At 39.1% G+C, this 23,515-nt stretch overlaps 2 protein-coding genes across 2 annotated transcripts; both read right to left on the reverse strand.

Moving 5' to 3' along the window:
- Nucleotides 1-258: 258 nt before the first annotated feature.
- actn2b (actinin, alpha 2b) lies at nucleotides 259-23,477 on the reverse strand. The gene is made up of 21 exons (XM_061745124.1): nucleotides 23,187-23,477; nucleotides 18,452-18,566; nucleotides 18,217-18,336; nucleotides 17,960-18,046; nucleotides 16,407-16,494; nucleotides 15,971-16,049; nucleotides 12,038-12,119; nucleotides 10,643-10,728; nucleotides 10,307-10,399; nucleotides 9,843-10,073; nucleotides 9,475-9,622; nucleotides 9,000-9,150; nucleotides 6,623-6,731; nucleotides 5,863-6,003; nucleotides 5,588-5,770; nucleotides 5,211-5,345; nucleotides 4,771-4,950; nucleotides 4,465-4,611; nucleotides 3,643-3,708; nucleotides 3,394-3,552; nucleotides 259-3,207 (listed from the first exon to the last, which is right to left on the reverse strand). Exons 1-21 carry the CDS (start codon nucleotides 23,313-23,315, stop codon nucleotides 3,049-3,051), a joined length of 2,688 nt encoding a protein of 895 aa, XP_061601108.1. The 5' UTR covers nucleotides 23,316-23,477; the 3' UTR covers nucleotides 259-3,048.
- LOC133463535 (basic salivary proline-rich protein 2-like) lies at nucleotides 6,738-8,990 on the reverse strand. Its single transcript, XM_061745125.1, has 3 exons — nucleotides 8,398-8,990; nucleotides 8,236-8,291; nucleotides 6,738-8,115 (listed from the first exon to the last, which is right to left on the reverse strand). The coding sequence occupies exons 1-3, from the start codon at nucleotides 8,439-8,441 to the stop codon at nucleotides 7,064-7,066; spliced, it is 1,152 nt and encodes a 383-aa protein (XP_061601109.1). The 5' UTR covers nucleotides 8,442-8,990; the 3' UTR covers nucleotides 6,738-7,063.
- Nucleotides 23,478-23,515: the final 38 nt, after the last annotated feature.

Raw genomic sequence — 23,515 nt, forward strand, 5'->3', positions numbered from 1 at the left:
TTTCTATTCTTGATCTGTTCAAGCCCAAACCTGTTATTTTGGACTACTGGAATACTGTGACATCAAACGAATATTAAAAGTTAGGAAAATAAAAAATATTTTTATACCTGATTTGAGAAAGTTCTTCTTTACTGTTCATTTTTAACATACCTCTCAATCAAGATAGGTGTAACAGGTCCCATGAAATCTGACACTGGTGATTTCATTTCCACACAGATAACGGAGTTATATAATTAAAAAAGAAATGCAAAAGAAATATGTGATTAAAGCAATCATTTATTAAGATGAATGATTGATTGTGTCACAAACACTTTATTGAATGAAGCCATTACTCTGACATACAGGTAACAGGGCCAAACAATCTCTTTAAGGTGTCAGTGCTGCCTGAGAATGTTTGTTTTCCTACCAAAATATATCTAATCAAGTCCTTATGACAAATGAAAAACAAAAATCCCTTTTAAAGAACAGTGGTGTCTGTGCCCCTGTCTGTAAGCCAAAGCAAAATAAAGCTTATTTTAAGTGGTTTGCTTGCATTTAATTCCATTTTACGTTTCCTCTATGCTCTGCTGAGTCTAGTCTATGTGAAAGAACCAATGAGCCTCTTCACATAAAACCCATCCATGCTAGCAACAGTATTTTAGCTCTCTAATTTTCATTAAGAGTACTGCAAAGTTTGCTTGCAAAGAAAAGTAGCCTGCACCTAATAGTATAAAGAGTTATGAGAATGTGCTGACATTTGTTTGTTAAATCAGTACCAATGCAGCACATTTAAATACTCCAGTTGTGGAACTTGTTTAGTAGTTTTAGAACATGACAAGTTGGAAGGAAACAATGCTAAACAGGTGTATGATGTCGAGAAACTGGAGATCAATATTAAACAACCTCTCATAGAAGCACTTCACATTGCAAATGAGGGAAATTGGGAAACAAGTTACTGTATTTCGTAAGCACATTTCTTTAAAGTCAAAACATAAAAATTGCCATTTATGCTGGTAAAGACTCAGTCATGGCCTTGAAGAAAAAAAAACGAGAACAGACGACAGCTGGACTTCTTTTCCTGGTTTTTGAAGTTTTTCAGTTGGGGATGAAACATCTTCAATAAGAAAGAAAAGTAAACGAGTTGGCTTCTACTCAAGCTTTTAGGATGGCTTTTAATGTTTATGAGCATATACCTATGAGGGAAGATAATTCTGAAGCAGATATAACAGAAGAAGTGCTTAGCTGCATCTAAAATATTAAACACACTATTCAAAATAAGTGCACACAGTCAAATGAAAAAAGTACACCATTCAAATTCAAAGGTTTAACATAAGGCACAGTTTTAAAGAAAACATTTCGTCCTTTCCAGTTCTTAAAATTAGGTAAGCACAGCCTCAGTCTAACACACAACACATTACATATAGCAACACACTATTATTTAACAGAAACTAAGCCAAAGTGCAGAGGCAGTTAATAAGAAACTCAGTAAGCTCTTACTACTTGTCGAGGATTTAAGAGAGTAAGTAGCAGCCAGGCTCTGCTAATTAAATGAAGTTGAATAATAAATTATCAGCAAGTGTGACCACCTCAATGAAAGCACAGGTTTTGGCAGTTCGCTGGTCTGGTGCATTCAAACGTGTCAGCTCAATGCCATGGAGGAAAGACATCATTAATTAACCTAGAGGAGCGACTGTTGCTGCTAATGAAGGCGGAAAGGGTTATAAGGCCATTTCTCAACAGTTATGACTCCATCATTGAAGTTGAAAACGATTATTCACAAAAGAAAATAAGTAACAGTTGCCAGTCTTCTCTGGAAGGGGATGCCCCAGCAAGATTCAATCATGCAAGTTCAGAAAAACTATAAAATACTGTTACTCCCAGTTATTGCAGGTCCCCTGATGAACTGGAAAGCTGCTCAGGGTCTACTCAGCTTCTTGCCAGGGTGGGCTAGGTGGGCATGCAAAATGAATGATCCATCATTTATTGCAGCTAAAGGTGGTTCTAGAAGCTGGCACAGCTCACTTCCGCATTCTGGCATAGTTTCTATTAAATAACAGTGTAATATGTCTGAGGTTGAGGTTATATTTACCCGTTTTTAAGAGATAGTTTTTTTTCTTTTAAACCTCAGAATTGAACGTGCAGTGTTTTTAATATGACCGTTACAGTACTTATACATATGCATACAATACTTGTAATTATAGAGATCCAATAAAGCTGACAAACGGACAAGCTGCTGCATCCATTGCTGCCAACCGTAGAATTGAGTGGATGCGAGTTAGAGATTTCCAGTTCTTACTTGTGCATTGCTTCTGGAAGTCATTCAATGTATTTCTAGACGTATTTAAGTACTACCATATTTGTTGCTGCTAGAACATGTTTCATCTTCCCTAAACAAGAACATTACACATTTTTTGTCCCCTTTTCAGGCTTTAAAGCACCACGTTATTGTAAGCATTTAGTTTTGCATCAATTTGGTTTCTCCATTTTTCCTTTCTTGGTGTTTTCTTAGTTTTGGTCTTTTGGGAATCTGTTTATTGATGGTTGGCAGCGAGTCTGAAATGGCTTTTGCAAACCGTAATCCAATTTAAGCAGCTCAAAAGACCTTATCAGAGATGTTATTCCCAAAACAAAGCCACCGTGAAGAAACATAAAAACACGAAATTGCAAGCAAAACTAGGACTTCTTTCTTCAGCCGGCAAATCACTAATACACCACAGTCTTGCTGGTGTGAATTTTACCCTATAACATTTTTTTAGTGTCCCCACAGCTTTACTTTAATCACAATCTTTCAGCCTGATTATGTTAACAGAATTTGATTCGGGGTTGGTAATTTTAACTGGTTTACACATGAGGACACAAGAGCACAAACTGACACGACATTGCCCGTATGATTAAAGACAGACTGATGCATCAAACAAAAAATATCAATAGATGTTTTCATTTTAATCTACATATTTAGCCCGCGGTGCATTATAGATTGCTTAATTTCATAAAGAGATGGAGGGCAGACAGGGTGGGGTTAAAGGAGTAAGGCATGATGGTCAATAGACGAAAGGTTTTCTGGTCAGATTAAAGGTCGCTCTCTCCATAGAGGGCAGTGGAGAATGCAGTGTAGTCTAGTGCTCCAGCAGGTGCGTCAGGACCGGCGTAAGGGGGCATCCTCATGATGCAATACTCTGCCTGCTCTGGAGGAAGTTCTCTCCTAAGTTCATCCACAAGTATGTAGGGCTGTGGAGACAAAATTGAATTTAGAATTCACACCAAAACTTTTCATTTTGAGCTCTTAAAGACAGACGAACAAGCAGTATGGCGAATAATTGGAAATAATATGATTACGGTAATAAAAAAATCAAGTTGTCTTACAATAGCTGCCTATATATGCTGGAATCCAAGGAAATTAAGACACACGTATACCTTATCAGCTGCCAGGATCCGGAAGGATGCCACAACCTGCTCAGAAGTGTCTGTATCAGCAGTTTCTCGGGTCATAAAGTCAATGAAAGACTGGAAGGAGACGATTCCAGTAGAATTTGGGTCCACCAGCACCATTATACGGGCAAACTCCACCTCTCCCTGAGAGTCAGAATTGGAGAGTGACAAAGTTTGCATGCATGCACAGTAAATCAGAGGTGTTCAACCAATCTAAATGTGAAAATACAATACCAGGTCATAGCCCATTGAAATGAGGCAAGCTCTGAAGTCATCAGTTTCCATTGCTCCATTCTTCTTCTACAACCAGACATCAAATTTCAGCGTCAATGAGAAAAATGTCAGAAAAAGGTCACAATCATTTGCAACACTGGTAACAAAAGCATCAAGTACTGCAGCAACATTTTGAGAAACAATCCGAGAGGTACTGTGCCTTTCTTATCTGAAGCTGAATATACTGTAGATGCACAGCAATACTGCATGTTCAAAAAAAACAACACCAAGAGGAATGTTTTATTCTTACCCCTCTAATTAGTTTGCCTTAAGGTATGATAAATACATTAAAGATGCAAGATCTGGCAATAAATTAAATCTGCAAGCATAAAATACACAGGGTGTTGTTTATGCAAAAAAACGTTATCAGTGCACAGCAACATTTCCCGATAATGGATGAAAGTTTGTTCGGTGTGTGGGCCAAAGTAGACATGTTGACTTCTCTTCAAATGCGGCTGTAAGAACAGCATATTGTCAAAATTGCACCAAATTACTAGTTGTATTCAAAATATGCATTAAGTTATGAAATATTCCCAAAATCTATAGCAAGATAGATTGTGAAAGGGAGATTGCCAAAGGGAGAAGTATTGAATTTTCATCCATCCTGTCTATTGTGATTTAATTGTGCGGTGAGCTACAGAAAATGACTTAAAGTTGGCCAGGATTCATGGTGCTGATATTATTATTGTGATATTCCAAGACACTAGATGACCCCTGCATTTAAACTATTACTCAAAAGTACACAAAATGAACTCTGTAATGTAAAATCATTGAGAGTTGTACCCTGTCAAAATGGTTGAAAGAAGATCTGAAGTCACTCATCTGCTGCGGGCTGATGCCCTTGGCATCCCGCACCAGGATCTGGGTCTCAATCTCATTGATGGTTCGGGCAATGGTTGTGAGGAGCAACTCCCATCCAACACGGACGTGCTGTTGACACGGTGACAGACATGTTAACGCAAAGATGAATCTGGACAAGTTGAGTGGACAATGACTGACTCAAACCTGTATGTATACACACACGCCTATATATTTTAATATACCTTATATGATGCACTACTAATATTAGTATTTCCCTTCATCTTGTACCTCCATCGTGTAGTTGGTGTGTTTGTTGTCAAACACAAGTGACTCTTGGATGAGTTGGTGGTCTCCCTCCAACTTGTCGATGTTGGGTTTGTAAGTAATAATGACATGCTCAAACTGCTTCAGGTGAGTCATCTGGTCCTCCAGTGCGCCTCCAATCTCCAGGGAGCAGCGCCCAATTTCCTGTGAGATCGACATATGCAACAAGGTCAACTCAATTGTAGGACTAATTAAGGTCTTAAGATCCTGGTCTCATGAGCAGATGTTCTGATACTGCAAGAAGCAATTTCTTTACATGTAGAATGTGATGAATACAAATTGCATGTGTTACACTTAGCAAATTTACGTGTCATTCAGTTAACTGTTATTGCATCTCCCTTATGTACAGCTAATCTGAAAAATGCTTTTTATTGATTGGATGTTACGTTTCTAAATGGGCAAACCTCCATCCTGGTCTGAATCCAAGGTCCAATAAGATTAGCTTGAGCAGCAAACTGCCGTCTCAACCTTTCATGGGCGTGTTGACGTGCCATCTCCTCCTGGAGGCCGCCATCTCTCTGAGGAACCAGCTTCTTCACCTAAAAGAAAAGTACAATAGACAAAGAAAATGTATCATACTTGGATATTATATATACACTTGACTATTATAGGGTATCCAATGCTTCAGCTGTGTGAAGCATCACTTGAATACCACCTATTTTTCATAAAATGTAGAAACTGTTGACCATGCTCATCAGTTCATAATTAATGCTTGGGAGATTTGAGTTATGAAGGGAGGCAGATGTATCATTAGCTTGTGTGAGTATTAGACTTTAGTCACCTTCTCCCACTTGATGAGAAGCTCTTCGGTTGTAATGGTGCTGTAGGGGTTCATGAAGGTAGACTTGATCCCATAGCTCTGGGAAATTTTCTGCACCTCATTGTGGATTCCCAAGATGGCCTGTCTTTCTGCGTCGGCCTCAGGCAAAGTGGCTTTGAATTGCTCATGAGCTGCGATTAGACTCTGTAGGGGGAATTAAATTGCAAAGTTACATTATTTTGACTTTGTCAGCAACACTACCATCAACATTCATCATTAATGTATGATAAGCGTACCTGAACCTCCTCAGTAGTATGAACTATGAACATGTCTTGCAGGTCCTCCATGGCTCCTTCCATCCAGTTGTTGAAAGGAGCAGACCTCTTAGCAAACTCCAGGAACAACTGATCAATTGTCTCCAGCAACTTTTCCGTGCGCTGAGATAATTACAAGATGTAAAATACATGTTCATATTTTTAAATTCCAAAAATAGTCTGGCTTTTGACATGTAGCACAAGGGTACAGAACATTTATCATCTTTGCCCTGATAATCCCCCCTGAAAAGTCAACTTGGCTATTCCCGACAGTCTCCTCCCCACAATAGGGAGTATGATGTGGAGCATGCAACAGGACAGGAAGAGACTCCTGTCCCTGTCATTCAGACTTAATCGTTGGCACTCTTCCCAGGGCCTTACACATTTGCAGGTCTGGAATGACTCACATAGATCAGAAGAAGTGGCTAGTGGGCTTTTAGCCAGACACTTCCTGGAGAGAAGTGCATCTATTTCTCTTGCCTTTGCTCCCCACCCCATCTATGGGTCAGAGATTTTACAGTTCCCTCTCCACTTCTCAAATCATTGAAAAGAACCCAAATATGCTTACGTTAACAGCTGGAATTGGGATAAGATGCAATAAATTTGTGGAACATGAGTACACTCTTGTGGAGATCCTTAGAATTGGTATTTTAACAGTGACTTGATACAAAAGCCAAAGATATCCCCTTTACCCACTTTCCATCTAAATTTGCATATTAAATAGCTTTTGATCATGTCTCACCTCCAGCGATTCTCTTCTCTTTTGAGTCAGGGTTCCTAATTTGTCCCACAAGTCGCAGATGCTTTGGCACCGTTGGTTGACAGAGGCAACATCATGGTAATCCAGTTCACTGAGAAACAAAAAAAAAAAAAAGTTTAAAATTGCTGCGCCACTTTAAGTGCGTGTGTGTCTAAACAGATTGGGTTGTGTAAATGTATAAAAATGTATACAACTGACCTGGAGTACAAAACAAGTTGGATGTGTTATTGAAGTGTTTGCTCAAGCGCTTCTAATCTGAGCATTTCACATTCAAAGCCCCTAAACAGGCATGTTACCGTGCCCTAGATCAGGATGTTAAGGCTTAGAAATAAAAACAAACTCCCACAAATGTTCACATTTAGTATTTTATTCAAGGCAAAACAATTTCAAGTTAGCAAATCACATGGATTGTTGGAGCTGCCTTTAACCGTCATCCTGTTCAGATAATTGAAATCCTGGAACTGCTTGATCGGTGGGAATCTGGTTTTGATGGGCGTTGACAGAGTTTTTAACGAAGTGACCCTCGTCTTGTTCAAAGCCAAGCTGAGCTGTATGGTCTTCACCGGTTTCGTAGTCCGACTGAATGTGTGACACAGTGCCATGAGGTAGCTGACCAGTTACGAAAAGATAAAACAGGTTTGGTACAACTGGTCTCGCATATGGCGACATTGGATACGTGAAGCCTGATGTGAACGGGTTTAACATCCCAGCTGAGGCATAAGGAGACATTGGAACGCGGTTATAGTCGTGCGTTTCCCCCTCTGAATTTCCTTCCTCATAAACTGATGAAAAGCTGCTCAATTCACCACTCTGAAAATTGGGTTTTTGGTAAGATAGCGGTGGAGGAGCCACAATGTCAAACGATTGAGTTTGTTCTGAGTCACCGTTCTCCAGCCCTCCTTCATACTGATGAAGCTCCCCTGCCTGAAAGTCTGGAGGGTAAACACCAGCTTTGAGCGGATATGAAGGAGGACCAGGCAGCCCTTGCATTGGAGGGTCAACCACCCATGACACCGCTGGACCATGTGGATCAGAAGGAGGACCTGGTAGCTCTTGCATTGGACGGTCAACCACCCATGACACAGCTGGACCATTTGGATCGGAAGGAGGACCTGGTAACTCTTGCATTGGATGGTCAACCACCCATGACACAGCTGGACCATGTGGATCGGAAGGAGCACCTGGTAACTCTTGCATTGGAGGGTCAACCACCCATGACACAGCTGGACCATGTGGATTGGAAGGAGGACCAGGCAGCTCTTGTCCTGGGGGATCCGCCACCCATCTCATGGGTGGTCCTTGAGGAGTGGATGGAGGATGAGGCAAATATCTTTGCGAGTGTCCATCAGCCCCCTGTGATACAGCTGGGCCAATTGAATTGGTAACTGCATGATCAAGACCAGATGCAGCATTTAGAGGGCCAGGATTCATCATCATGGTTTCACGGCCCTCATCAGTTTTATAGTGGCCCCAACCTGTTGCAAGGAGGAAATATTAATGGTTATATTTAAATATAATTGATGTGAAGATATTGAAGTCATTTAACTTTGAAAATAAAAACACTATATTTGACATCTGTAGAAGCTTAGTCTTACCATTAGTAGGAATACAATGGACATTCCAGCCCAACAGAGCAATGAGGAACAACTGGCTGGAGAAACAAACAAAACATGGTCAAAAGTTTGAAATGAAAAAAAGTGTAATCAGAAGATGTATAATTAGAAAAAATCTAACAAAAAAAACACACATACACTTACCCTGCAAAATCACTCGAAGACATTTTGCTTCTAAGCTGAGCCATTGTCTTTTGTTCCTCAGTGGAGGTGAAAGCTTTAACTGGAAATGCCCAGTGGCCAATTCCACAGCGACAAGTCAACAACACACAGGTGCTTTTCCCTGATTACTAATTGAAAGCTTCAGATGCCTCTCAACCACACATCCCATTTCTGCTCAGAAATCATTTAGTGACAGGAAATAACCACAAATGTTTGTACAGGATAAGATTTGTTTAAGAGTGAATGAAATAACCTCATTAGAAATAAAATTAAATCACATCTTAACCTCAGTTATTATTTAAGGGCCTTCATGCCTTCCAACTTTTCATAAGCCACTAAATTTAATGAAAATATACAAAACCCTAGATACTTTTTCAGATCAGTGAACTATATCACATATGTGTTAATTATACAAATATAACTCAGCCAGAGAATCACAGTTTTATGCCAAATTGCAATAAAAAAAAAGCAGAATTAAAATAATGTTAAAAAGAGAGGTTGAATCAGTATTTTTTCCTATCTCCCCCTTTCCACCTCTTGGGTCCCCACATGGCTTCAACCATCCACTGTAAGGGATAACATACTTAAGTTCCTGCGCAATAGCAGCGATCTGCTCCACTCTGTCCTGGTGGGCGGCCAAGTCACTCTCGAAGGCCTCGTGTTTTCGAAGCAAAGCTCTGATTTCTGTCAAGGTGGCTGATTCATAGTCCTTCTGGGAGAGGATCACTTCTTTACCTGAATACCACATGCGAGAAGGGCATATGGTTTGCTCAGAAAACAGGCCTTGTATAGTCATTGCAGAAGTACTGTTGCAAACCATAGCTGGTTCATTACACTTAATAGACAAAAACTTTTAATTAGATCTCATTAAACAAACAAACCCCAGGTTTAAGAGAAAACACTGAGAACCAGGCTGAGAAACAGGAAAGCAGATGGATGTAGATAAGCAAAGACCTCATAAATCAAGATGAACAGATAAACATTCAGATCTGTAAGGAAAACAATAATAAGTGCGAGCGTCGCTGCAGTATAAGAGCTAAATGTACAACTACAACTCACCACTGGCCCAGTTCTCATGATTGGTTGCTTTTTGGCGAAACTTTTCTGCCAAGTGGTCCAGTCTCTCCAGCCTGCGGATCTCAGTAAGGAGCCACTCCTCAAAGCCTTTCTCTGCCTGCTCCAGGCCCTGCCAGGCACTGGTTATGTCCTGAGAACCCAGTGAAAGTGGAAAATGAAGGTTTGAACTTACGCGCATAAGATGTTTTGAACTGTACCGAAAAACAACAAATAACTATTATCAATCTTGCATAAAATACAAAGGAAAGTAGAAAACGATTGTGGTGAGACTTGACATAGAAAGTTGTCCAAAAGAAAACATGTCTTTTATCATTTATTATAGAAAGAGTTTGAGCTTAGGACTGACTTACAGAAACCATCTTCCCTTCAGACGGCATAAAAGCTGGGCGATTACTGATGCGCAACTTGGTTTGCAGAGTGTTGAAGTTAATCTCCAGCTGACACTTCTCCTGAACTTTAGGCGGCTTGTGCTGTCGTCTGTAGTCCCTGAAGTCCTCCAGCTTCCTCCGCATCTCTGCCATTGTCTTCTCTGAGGTCCGGTTCTCCAGCCAGGGAGTAGTGCGGCGGATCCACTCCAGCAGCTAAAAAAGACAATCACAATGTGGAACAAAGCAGAGGAAAGAAAGCGCCTTTTTTTTGGCAGCAGCTGCAGCAGTAGTAGATTAATCTCAGATTATTATAATGGGTTAAATTAAAGGGGGGAAAGAAAATTGACTTTAACCAAAATGTAATTCTGTACTGTATTTTGCTGTATGACAGGGGGCAGCACAAAGTTTTTGAGAAAGGCTTTCAATACAAAAGGCATCCTCTTTACCTCACTGGCCAGTCTCTCATACTCCTCCATCAGTTTCTCATTCTCTTGGTTTACACCGAGCACCTTACAAATCCTGTTGGCAGCCGTCTCTGCCTGAGTGCACAGGACATGAGAACAATGTAATCAGTTCGGCTCAGTAAAAGACAGCAGGACATCTGTCATTATTATTGCTACATCAAAAATCGATATCCTCACATTCGCTTATCAACAGACCATGTCAAAGTTAAACTGACAAATAGATTGTTGCACCTGACTCTGTCCTCAAAGAACATTGTACAAAAGATCATCAATAAATAAACATAATAAAGATAAATGAACATAATGGTAGGATTGTACCTGCTCAGCTCCAGCAAAAGCATGGTAAAAGCAGGACACGTAGGTCATGATAGCTCTCTCATCGGGCTTGGGGGTGTTGATAATATCTGTTGCAAAACAAAAGGAACAGGAAGTCAAAGTGATGGGAAAATCTAATTAGGAGAACAGAAGAAGAAAGAAACTGCACATCTGTTTAAATAATAGGTGTATGCATCTATATACCCCTTATTCAATCAGGCAAAAACGTTAAGAAATGGTTCTTATTTACAACGTAAGCCTGGCAAGTGCCAAAAAAGGGAGACAAAAATACAAGCAATAACACAGGTGGATAAAAACTATAAAAGCTTAACAAAAGTATGTGGGTTCAGGTTAAATATTTACTAAGTTTAATGATGAATTGCTTTTAGATGGTCTTTAGAAGATGAAACTGAAATAAGAGCATCCAGTTCCAGCGTTTTTTGCCACAAGCTCCAGTCGTTTGATGCTGCAAATGAAATGGACAGTAGACCAAAGGAAGACTTGGTTTTGGGCATTTGCAGTGTTACAAATTGTGAAGACCATATGTCGTACTTGGCTGCAGTTGCTGGATGCAGCAGCTGACTTAAATACTGAGGTGAATGCCTGAGGAGAGTTTTTGTAGATAAGAGTGAACCAACGAATATTACAATGAGTTTGTAAGGAGGACCATCTGACCTGAGAGTAAAGCTAACAATAAGACATTTGGCAGCAGATGAAAATAAGGAATGATTTCTGTACAAAAGACAATGTCTAGATTGTAACCTGTTTGATAATGGTTCCATCCGTATTTGTGATGTCCACGGCGGATGAGGGGACCCTGCCTTTGTGACCGAACCACATAACTTTAGTTCTTTTTGCCATTTAAGCACACAGTTTTGGTTGGTTGAGGCCTGCTGTTTTTCATAAAACTATGTTTGATGGACTTAGCATCTTCATCAGGAGAAGGACCAAAAGTATATAAGATTGGGTGATCTGCATATCACTGTATAAGAGCTTTACTCACAATTTGTTGAATATTATTTATAAAAAAAGGCAAAAAATGTTGGGCCAAGAATTGAACCCTGTGGGGCCCCTGCCGGCATATGTAGTGGCTAAGAGATTTAACTTTACTTGTTGCATCCTGTTGACAAGCTATTATGACTTGCTATGGTTTTTTTCTATAGAAATACATGATTAGACTGAAGAAATTTGATTTTTTAAATGATCACCTAGAACAAATTATTTTGACTAAAACACTTGTGTTGTTTTAGTTTACACCCCAGTGAGGGGCACCACTAAAAAGATTAAACTGCAGCAGAAAGACATGCATCATAACTTGTTTCATAGTATCGACATCCGAAAAACAAAAATATTTGATCAAAAAGGTAATATTGGGAACTTGCTCTTTAGGAATATTACCTTCTGCATCCAGCATTTTGGGAATGTCCAGATGTTTTTCAGCTATGTCAAAAGCCAAGTTCAGGTTCCCCATAGGATCGTCCTAAAAAGAGAAACAAAACCTGACATCACTGCACACCAATGTCAGGATTAAAATGCCACTGTGTTGTTCTCCATGCACTGTGTTGAACATGGTGCAGTTATCCAGACTGAAACATCCAACTGTACTTTTAAAGCCATGCAAAGAACGGTTCCTTAAAAAAAACATAGAACCGGCATTTTTTTAATTTGAAATCTATAAAGTCTGTAAAAACCATCAATGGAAAGTCAAGTGCCGGTATAACTTTTTTCAAATCCATAACATTTGTAAACCGTTTTTACAGGAAAAAAAAAAAAATAGAATTTCAGTTCTACTTTAGGATATTCTAATAAAGGATTTTAGTAAATACCGGTATTCACAATCATGAATCTGAATTAGCACCAAATGTAGATATTGTAGATTTTATTTTTGAAGGATTTTTGTGAGAAATCTGAGTGAGTTTATGAGAAACGTAAAATATTTTGTTTGCAAATAGATCAGTGGGTACATCACTCAGGAATATCTTGTGAAGCAACAAATTGAATCATGTTTTCCTCCATGGCGCATGTGGTTCTGATGGGAGAAAACCAGAGTGAAAATGGTGTGCTAAGCCGACAGCTGACATTGAACCCTTTGCTACTAAGAGAGCCATTGGGGAATATGCAGCGGGGGTGAAGAGATCATGCTATCATCTTTCCGCTATTGTTCCTGTCACGCTGTTTCATGACGGTAGCGGTGGGTGGGGGGGGTTGTGAACATGACAGGACCAGCTGCTCACAGATATACGGATAGATGAGTTGTATACTGATGAAATGGGGGAAAAGATGGATGGATGGATGGATGGATGGATGGATGGATGGATGGATGGATGGATGGATGGATGGATGGATGGATGGATGGATGGATGGAAAGGTAGGATACCCCGAACCTTTGTTGCATGTACGTGTGTGTGAGTGTGTCTGGTCTGAGCTGTCTCAGCAGGCTGTAGTAAGCTTAACCAACAACGCTCACCTGGAACCGAACTCAACAGCTGCCGTCTCACAATGCAAGAGTCTCCTGGCAGCATGAGTGGAATGGAAAAATCAAAGGGTGACTGAGTGTGTGACTATATATGTCGAACACACAGAAGACAAAGGGAATCATTTTGTATATCCGTTCCTAAATTATAATATGAAAAGAGTCCGATCTGAGATAATTCAAATTTGACTAGTATGTATCGTGATAATAATTTCACCAGCATCTTCCTGACATTTATAAGAACCGGAAGCCTCTAAGTGGAGAATGTGATGTGCTAGCACGGACAGTACGCAGAGGTAAAGCAACGCCTGAGCGCTGTAAGGACTAGGTCTCATGTTTCTGGGAATGTTCAGGATCAACTCCATGCCATGCCACTCCACTGAGTGTTGAAAAGTGAGTGCCTCTGTTTCCAAAATAGATGAAAATGTCACTCTTTGTATTCATGGCCATGGCCTCCCCCCCAGCTATATATCTACAATAAAATGACACCTTTGGCCTGTGTACGGTAAATTTTACAATTTGAGGTCAGCTTTCCCACATATTCAGAGTGTTGTCAATTTTTTTAGACTTTAATAAATTAGGTTTTCATTTGTGGGTCAAAGACGTGACGCTTACTTTTTCTGTCCGATGGAACTTTTTACCTAATAATAAACATAAAAATGAATAAAAAATATAACATGTATGTCTAATACGTTCCTTCTACATGTGCCCACTCTTATTTTATTTAAACATGTTGGTTATTGGTCATTTTCTGCCATCTGAAGTGTGAAAACATCATGTGGGGTGACCGTCCGGCCTTGACTTCTGTTTGGACAACTGGTTTTAAATCACATTAAAACAATTAAAAAATAATGCTTGCCCTATTGGGCATACTTTCAAACTTGTTTTAGATTTATTGACAAAGTTATGGAACATTTGTACACACATTTCAATCATAATACACAAACTAATCTTGTCCGAATATGTTCATTGTCTGAATTATCATCTGGGGTGACCATGAAAAAAATACAATTGAGGGACTTTTATATTTACAATCATCTCAAAGAGGATGTTGCATCAGCCAGTTACTCCATGAGGGTCCCAGAGAGACAACCTGCAGGTCAGTAGTCTCTCTCTCCTTTACAAATAAATCCTCTTTCTAACTGCTGCAGTGTATAAGTCACATTTTGATATCATGTGGGGTGACCACCCTAAAACTGTAAATAATTAGTTTTATTTGCAAATCTATATTTTGAAGGTAAATTTGTTAGTGATATGTGGTGAGAAGTAGCTAGCTTAGATCATATAGCTAACGGTTAGCCTGTTATATTTGATTAAACTTGAAAGCATCATGTGGGGTGACCACCTGTCATGTGGGGTAACCAACAAATGGCAATTCTGTATCAAATTCAAAATTGAACGTCTATCAGTTTTGGTTCAAATATAAATTATTGGTATAGCATGCATAAGTGGATACACCTTGTACACATTTTAAATCAGTTTTATGAATTTTAAAGTAAGTAAGAGGGTGACACTGCCATTATGGATAGAATGTATTTAAAAATGGTTTTCAAAAAATGAAAGTAAAAATGTGTATCTTTCTTGAACAGTTAATAATTACTGATACTTATTAAAATATAAATTTTGTTATGGAAATCTATTAATTTTGAGATAAATGGTCGCCCCAAATGACGGTTTAAAGGTTTAAAAACACTAAAATACCTTTGTTTGAAGTTTTCACATACATGTATGTGTACACTACATTTCAAATGTTTGGAAAATGGCCAAAAATATCTTTATTTTAAGTATTTTAAAAATGGGCTACTCAAAGGCCTTATACGTCTTTGACCCTTGTGTTTTTTTAAGCATTCATTTAATAAGATCCTTTGAAACCTCAAGTAACACTTTTATTGTCAGAACATGAAAAGAAGAAAAGCTTTTGGAAGTAGAAGTCTGACACCTCAAAACTTGCTGAAGCAGGCCAATCCATCGGGACAACACGGCAGCTTCCTCCAGCAGGCAAAGGGTAATTTACCTCAGTATTATTGTTTCTTGATGGACTTGGAAGGGCTGACGGCTATGCTCTCTACCTCTGCAAATAAGCAGCCCACTGAGTCCCTCAACTGTTAATGCGCAACCCCCGAGAAGCCATTAAAATGTAAATGAGATGTGGATTTTTGTGTCCTGAGAACACTCTGAACGTTGATATGCTGGACCTTATGTTGGTTTCAAAAGCAAATAAAAATCACTTCTGGGTGCGTTAGTAAAGAGAGGCCTCATTTCCTCACCATTAAACTCAATCTTGTGATAGACATGGTACAATGCACAAGAGGGAAAGTAAAAAAATAAAAGCAACAGTCTTTTTCATGCCAATTATAATGGAATTATGCACTAAGTAAATGGCTTTAGTTAAGAATAATGAAGCATGGAGGCAAACTAAGAAAATGCACTTAGGATAAAAACATTCTGTGAAGACAACACATCTATAAATTATACTCGCAATAAAACCATTAGCCAAATAACAAGCATAAATAGGCTACAGAGAGGAGTCAGCTTCTCCTACAGTAAAAGGAAAAAATGTGACAAATAAGCTACACTGAAAAACAACATAAAAGCAGTCCCAACAAATAAATTCAAGATCAAACTGCTAGTCTGTAATTGCCTCTGAATGAAACATTGAACACGGTCAAACAGGCAGGCAGGTGAGCACTGCAGGTGAATAATGTACCCCAAACATCCCCCAATTATTGTGCTCTGGTTGTGTGTGTCATTTAATCAGATCACGCTGTGCCAAAACATGCTCGTTTAGTGGAAACCCGTGTATTAGTGTGCTGGGCTGAAACACGGCAACCCTGGTTATGAGGGAAACCACACGACACCTTGCTGAGCTTAGAGAAGTCGAGGAGGTCAGGTCTGTGTCTATGAATCAGGGCGCAGAAGGCCAGGCCATCCTTCCAGCTTAACCGGCCAATAAGCAGAGAGAACCAATGTGTCAGTTCAAAGTAGCGAATGTGGAGTCCTTATTTAGCATTAACAGCTGATGATGCAACACCATTCAAATCAGTTCAATATGTAATTAAGCCCCGTTAGCCACTTGAAATGGTATCTATATTATACTCAGACTTTTAAGATGTATCTAGTCAGGTTGAGGAAGAGTTCAGTACTGATGCAATATCTATTTATTTAAACTTACTCAATGGACAAACACCATATCACTCAGATATCATGGTCTACATTTAAATTGTCTAAATTATCACTATAACCAAAGAGCTATTATAATTCAGAGTAACCAGATATTTTGTGAGTCACACTCACCTGGTATGGAAGTTCTGGACATTAACATTCCTGTAGGGGGCAGTCTTTCTTTGACACCACAGGAGAAGACCTTCCTTTGCAGACGTTTCTGAGGTAAAGGATTTCATACAATTGTAAGCATGCATATCGGTGCATGTCACAAGACACTTGTACTGGAGGCTTCAAATTCATTCTACATTTCCTAATGAAGATTGAATTTTCATTTTTGCCTGGGATCAATTAAAATGTCTTTCAGCAACACCAACACCAATATTCATAAATAAGAAGACACAAAGTGTCAAATTCAAATTTTCATTCAAATCCTCAGGTGGCTGCACTTTTCTTGTATTTATTTTCTGAATCATTTTTACTACCATTGTATTTATTAATTTACATTCCCTGCCTTTTCAAGAGGCTCTTTAGTTTAGATCAGGGGTGTCCAAAGTCGGTCCTCGAGGGCCGCAATCCTGCATGTTTTAGTTGTTTCCCTGCATCAACACACCTGATTCTAATTAACGGTCATCACCACCTTGTCATCAAGGCCTGGATAGTTCAGTTGATGACCAAGCTCCTTGTATCACGGTTTGATAAAAAAAGGGGCACATCTAAAACATGCAGGACTGCGGCCCTCGAGGACCAACTTTGGACACCCCTGGTTTAGATATATGGGAATCATTTCTTTATCACATGACAGATGTAAAAAGGCGTACCAATGCAAAGTTACAATACAGACAAGAAGAGGATTTGAAGGTAAGGTCCGTGACAAGAAGCGCCCATAACTTTGACTTTGATGAGCGGGAAGTAGACAACGCCACAGATGGAACAGATTCAGAGGAGCAACTTATTCTAGTTAAGTACATTTTTTAAGGTTGTCAGCTTTAGGAACTTCTTTTTTTCAAACGCAATGGGTAAGTTTTTATTATTTACAGAAAACGGTTGCGTTAAAGCTGGTGGTGTCCTTCCTCGAACCGTTTACTTCTATTCTTAAAAAAACATTTATATGGCTGTACATTTTCACTTTCACTTGAGTACATAAGCTTAGTCAGATCTTTTATGAATTTTCTTTTAGTACTTGAAGTTCCACTTGAAATGCTTAAGTTACTGTGAAAACTCTTGATATTCTAGTTTAATACTAATCAAACTCCAGCACAAACTTTTATTGAAATAACCTTGTTTGGGAGTTTTTCAGGTATTTTCAAAAAAAAAGAAAATGCAGAAACCTTTTCCATAAAATCAATTATTCAACTTGTCGCATTTTCTCAGAATTTTATTAAATAAATGATATCAAATGTTGTTTATTATTTCTCAATATCGACAATCTAATCAGTCAATACTGCAGATTGGTGACACCTGTGCATTTTAAGGTTTACCTTTTTGATCAGAAATCTATTTAAGTGTCAATCCTGACAAATAGGTTATAAAGAATCAAATGTTGTGCAATAACTGTTAAAGCCCTGATTTTTATTTGGTCATATGGGATTTGCAGCAAGTTTTCATATGTATTTTACATTATTTAAGATAAGAGGTCTCGAAAAATCGGATCGGATTTATGTTTTCTGGATTGATTATGTCACCTTCCACATTAATATCCTGAATGGCGAACCGCAGGATGATGGTCCAAATCATTCCAAGGGTCATCTTCACATTCCCATCCACAATCTCTGAAATACAAAATAAAACGGTTGATAACACTTTGGATGAGAGTTTAATGTAAAGCAAATAGATAAATATTCAAAATTGTGAACGGGCAGATGTGTTTTGTGAGCGTGTGTTCCTTATAAACATACGATGCCAGAACTATCTTAACATATACAGAGGATGTGTAACATACCTTCAGCTCCAATGGAGACCAGTTTCACGCCTTTACTTGTGATGAAATCCAATGCTTTGTTGACATTAGCAATCTTATGAAACCGCATCTTCCCTCTGTCTGGCTTAGGTAACCTCTCTCCTGCAAACACAATATCACATCAGAGAGCCAGACAGCCGAGATCATAAAGGAATGAAATCAGAGAGAAGTCGCAACAAGGAGGCATGCAGGAAGTGTCAGTGATTACAGCTCTGACCTGAGATGACTTCCAGGAGCAGCATAAGTTTTAATCCATTCCTGAAGTCCTCCTCAATGTTTTCGATTTGAGTACCAGCTTTCCTCAGGTGAGAGTTACACCAGGCTGTGAAGGTCTAACAGGAAATGGATGTTGTCTTTAATTTTTATTTCAGTTAAGCGAGTAACACTTTGACTCCCAATCTCCTTTCAATTATAAGGATTAGGTTATATTTATGTCAAACTTAAACAAACAATGGGGGCAAACAGGTCAACAAGTCTTCAAAGCAACATTCAACGCTCAATGTTAACCTCTTTGACCAGGTTAACCTTCAGTGGCACGTTAGTGTCCATTTTTGACTTTTCCTACAATAGCTCCTTATCTAACGCCAATCAGAACAAATGTACTCTATGTGGCATCCTGAAATACAGTAAATCAAGTTAAGACAGGATCATTATCGTTCTCCTATTTTTATAGAGTCTGTCATTAGCCAACAGCAGGGTCCACAGACCGTTTGCACTGTACGGATGAAAGCCGGGAGCCGACCAGAGCACATTCCAGCCGATATGAGGTGTTAAATTTAGACTGCTCTGTTGCAACTCACGATAAGAGGCAGGGAGGGAAAACGTCACAATGTCTCGCCATGTCAACATGAGTGAAAATGTCACCAGGGTGCAGAACAAGTTTTCCTCTCACGTCACTTTCTCTCACTATTTTACCACTTATAAAATGCTGCAGGTGCGCTGAGATAGCGCTATCACAGAACATGTATGCTCTTTATCCAGGTCACATAACAATGCTGAAGTATGAAGAATGAAAGAAAGGAAGTGTTAAAATCCGACTGAAATCATCCTCAGCACATGGCACAATTATAAATGATTTGACGGGTTGCAATGTCATAAATCTTAATTTCTGCCACGCAAAAAATATAAATATTTTAACAACCTTCTGTCATCAGATAGAAGTTAACTTTCTTTCACAAACAACAAAAGCTAAGTCTTGATGAGAACTTTTATGGATCCAAATATGTGGATGCTCAGTGGAATGTGTGTGATGATGGCTATTATTTATTATATTTGTGTCAGCAGTTAAGACCATGTAAAGGCTTTAAAATTAGACAATTTTTAATTAGTTTTAATTATCATATTATTTGGCTAATTTTAGGAAGACAGTGTAATGAATTTAGACAGATCACGTCTCTTGAAAATTAAAAGTACTCCCTCTACGCAAATTCTTAAACATTGTATCTGGCATCTGCCAGTGCAAACCCTTGATGTCATGGGCTTTAGAGTTAAGAGCACCACATTTCCCAATGAGTCAACCCCCAGGGAGCAGGTGACATTGTGCTGCTGTCCACCTTGCTTAAAAAAAGGAAAGGAAATGTCCTCCTGATCAGAGTCAACTTAGCCACAGTTGCAGAACACTATTTCCCACTTTCCAAGCACTCCCCACCCTCCTGCACGATTGTCCAGTGATGTGTAGAGCTAAAAATATGAATGAATCATACCCAGTGAGGACCAAGCCTGTCACTGACTGAACTGAACTGACTGATGCCTTTGGGGCCTCACTAGGTCAGAGGATGGCACACTGTGTCCAGGTAATGGAAAATGTTCAAGTGATGTTTAATACATTGGACAGACTGAGCTTTATTCATGGGTGACATTCCTTCCACAGCCTTTATTTATTCCGATTTAATGTGCACAAGCATACTCATTGCCTCTTATCATAAACTTTGTGGAGTTTCACCAAATAAAGCACAATAGGGTGAACTTTAGCCAACATTTCTGTCCACCAAAGGTACGCCAACACACCTGTCAGTCTGTTTTGAAACAAGCCCTTTGCATCATGGTTTGATGTGAGTAAATGAATTTAACAGTACATCATGGAGCAACGAAAGCTCTTTAGACAAATATTATGCTCACTGTGATATTAACCACATCACCGAATCATAGGCGTATCAAATCTGGTAATTTTGTACATTAACTCAATAAACAATGGGCACATGTTGGTTACAAATTATAATCAAGAAGTGAATAAAACTGAAAGAGTTTTGTGTTCATGAACTGAAGGTCTGAATATCATGTTGCTACCTTGTGTGGCCAAAAATACACATATTGTCATCTCTGAGAGGGCGGCCAGGAGGTGATGGAGGGCATTCTGCTCATGGCCCCTTACTGGCGAAAAGAGCTGCACTTTAAGCCTCAAGGCAACTATGGAAGCCCTAAATACAACTGACAGTGTGGGAGGCCAAGGCTATATTGGGGTTGAGCTGGTATTGGGCCCAATATCCCTGCGTGGTTTCTATAAACAAAAGAATTCCGCGCCAAGGACACTGGATTAACGCAAGTATAATGCCTTTTGCCCCCCTGGTTAAAATTAGATGGAGCGTCCATTCTAATCCCTAAGAGCGTCATCATGTGTTAGGAGCATCTGTCGACAGCTCGCATTCCGCGCGTATCAGTGGAGAGGCAGCGGTCTGCAGAGAGGCTGGAAGGCACGGCTATTGTTAGCTGGTACCCGCCGCATCCACCCGCCGCATCCACCCGCAGATCACCCCCCTGATCCTGATCCTGATCCTGGTCCTGGACCAGGCAGCCCGAAACACGAAACCCGCCACGGACCGGAAGTGTGATGCTATCTTTCAAAATAAAACTACACGTGAGGTTGGTTTTTTTTCATAGATGACATTACAAACCTTGAACTATCATACGGAAGCGTATTGCATTCACTTGAGAAAAAAAAAATCTGCTCCGTTTTCTAAATTAACGAGTTAATTATCTCAGAATTCCGAGAAAAGTTTTAATGAAAAAAAATTATTCTGCTCTGTTTTTCTGAATAAACCAGATACCGCACAACTTGCAAGAAGCTGTCATTCACTTGAGAGCTCGATTTCATGGAAGCAAACATGTTCCGCCTGTCCAGTTTAATCCAGTTTTATTTCGCTTTTGGTTTGAAACTTTGGGAGATACTCTTGTTTTTAAGTTATATAGATGGTATTGTTATTAGTTTGTCGACTTTGCGCAAGCACCTCAGGATTTAGCGCGTGAGATTTTCTTGCAGGTTGTAAACAGAGCAGATTAATTTTTTTTCATTAAAACTTTTCTCGGAATTCTGAGATAATTATCTCGTTAATTCAGAAAAACAGAGCAGATTTTTTTTTTCTCAAGTGAATGCAATACGCTTCCGTACTATCAGAACCTCCCATCTGGTGAATAATTTCAGAGAACTCGTTATTCAGTGCCCAGAATAATAATAGATAAAATAGTTGGAAAATTAAGCAACTAGACCAGGGGACTGCAACCTTTATTATCAAAAGAGCCATTTTGCCATTTTAAGTTATTTTAAAATGTATTATTTTAGCTGTTACAATCACTAAATATAACAACAGAAGCGCAGTGTGCATTTGTAGGCGTACTTTGAAATAAATCAAACTGTGAACTGTAGGCCTATTTCAGTCTATATTTGTGTAAAAGATAAAAATAAAAACTGCCCCACTTTAATATCAATAAAAAATTTAGCTGCAGCTTAGCAGCTTTAAAAATAAATATAGAAAAATAAACTAATAATATAACTAAAAATGAATTCAGAAATATAATTTATTTATGTTCGGGGTTTTTTCAAGGCCAAAGGGAGCCGCTACAATGAGGATGAAGAGCCGCAGGTTGCAGACCCTTGAACAAGACAGACGTCCTCATGAAGTCACAGAAAAGGCATCTGTATCCCCCAATGCACAAAACAACCACAAACCATGGGAACACAATTGGTGGTTGTTTTGCATATCCCGCGTTTTTAGCAGATGCTTAGCATCACGTTTTGTGTAGTTTTTATTTACTAATCTTGTAATCCTGTATTTGTTAGTGCATCTTTTCTTCTCGTCATGAGCATTTTTGTCTGTATGCGTTTTTACAAGGCTGAGATCCACCAGAATCACTTATATGATCATTTAGGTCAAATGTTTTGTAAAAATGTTGTTTCAATCGTGATTTTGCTGTTTTTTTCTGTCTCTTAAGCAACTCTTCGTCTCTTGAAGGCTGCTTGTATCTGCTTTTGCATCTTAATTTGGTTGTTTTTATTTGGTTGTTCATATTTGGAATATACAGTCTCATTTTGGTAATCATCCCCATCTTTCCGTGGTCATTTTATGTGTTTATTTTGTCAAATAAACAAAAAGTTAATTTTTATGTCAGATTTTGGCTGTTTTGCGTCTTGCTTTTTAATCTAACTGTGGAATACTTATCTGTGTCTTTTAGATAATTTTTTTATTTAAATAATCCTTGGGTCCCCACAGCCAGTTCCAGTACCAAACATCGGCTTGACTAAGTCGAGTTTGACCATCCTAATAAAGCAGATTATAATAGCTAAGAACACATAGTATTTGAGTCTTATACCTTTGCATATGTATATACATACCATTAGTTACAGAAGAAAATGGAACCAATTGAATTTGTTTTGTGACACACGAATGCCCTTTGTAGGTCGCAACAGGTGTTTTATTTTGAAGGGAAGAGCAGGACGTTTACGCAACTGTTGAACTCAGCTTGACTTTACCGATAATTGGCCGTGAAACGATTTAACGCTAAACAAATCCTTAAAATTAGTGTCGAAATATAAACTTTATTCAGTTGTACATTGAACTTTAAATATAACCATGAAAAACAACCCCGGGAGTGTTTTTTTCAAACTTTTGCTTTACAAATAGTGGGGAGTTTGCCAGCTGACACTCAAGTTGTTTAATTGAAAACAAACAAAAACGTACTTTCCTCTGCTGTTGCTCCCAGGCCGGGTCCAGCAGCATGTCCCTGTCCCAGTCGTCCTCCTGCCCCATGTACTCATACTCGTAGCCATTATCATAATGCACCGTTGTCTCCATCTGGGTCATCATCATGGTGCCGGTTCTTTCTTTTAACCGCTCAAATGCGCGTTATCCTTCAATATGTAACTGTTTAGTTGTATGGTTTCCTGAGATGTCCCTCTCAAAGCCTTCGCTTCTGCTCCTCTTGCCCTTGTTCCCCCGACCTGACACAAGTCTAGTCCCGGTTGCCACTGATGAGCAAATGACTTCATGATTAGTACTGCACGGTCACG

This window comes from Cololabis saira, chromosome 17 (genome assembly GCF_033807715.1).
Source record: "Cololabis saira isolate AMF1-May2022 chromosome 17, fColSai1.1, whole genome shotgun sequence".
Taxonomy (NCBI): Eukaryota; Metazoa; Chordata; class Actinopteri; order Beloniformes; family Belonidae; genus Cololabis; species Cololabis saira.

What these genes read in the sequence shown, in the direction of transcription:
- LOC133463535 (XM_061745125.1), bottom strand. Translation starts at nt 8,441, where the DNA reads ATGGCTCAGCTTAGAAGCAAAATGTCTTCGAGTGATTTTGCAGG. An exon ending in TCTTCGAGTGATTTTGCAGG is followed by an intron (nt 8,292 to 8,397) that starts GTAAGTGTATGT and finishes TTGTTTCTCCAG; the next exon opens with CCAGTTGTTCCTCATTGCTC. An exon ending in CCATTGTATTCCTACTAATG is followed by an intron (nt 8,116 to 8,235) that starts GTAAGACTAAGC and finishes TCCTTGCAACAG; the next exon opens with GTTGGGGCCACTATAAAACT.
- actn2b (XM_061745124.1), bottom strand. Translation starts at nt 23,315, where the DNA reads ATGATGATGACCCAGATGGAGACAACGGTGCATTATGATAATGGCTAC. An exon ending in ACTTCTCTAAGCTCAGCAAG is followed by an intron (nt 12,120 to 15,970) that starts GTGTCGTGTGGT and finishes TTCTCTTTTTAG; the next exon opens with GACGATCCTATGGGGAACCT. An exon ending in ATACTACTGAGGAGGTTCAG is followed by an intron (nt 5,771 to 5,862) that starts GTACGCTTATCA and finishes TTCCCCCTACAG; the next exon opens with AGTCTAATCGCAGCTCATGA.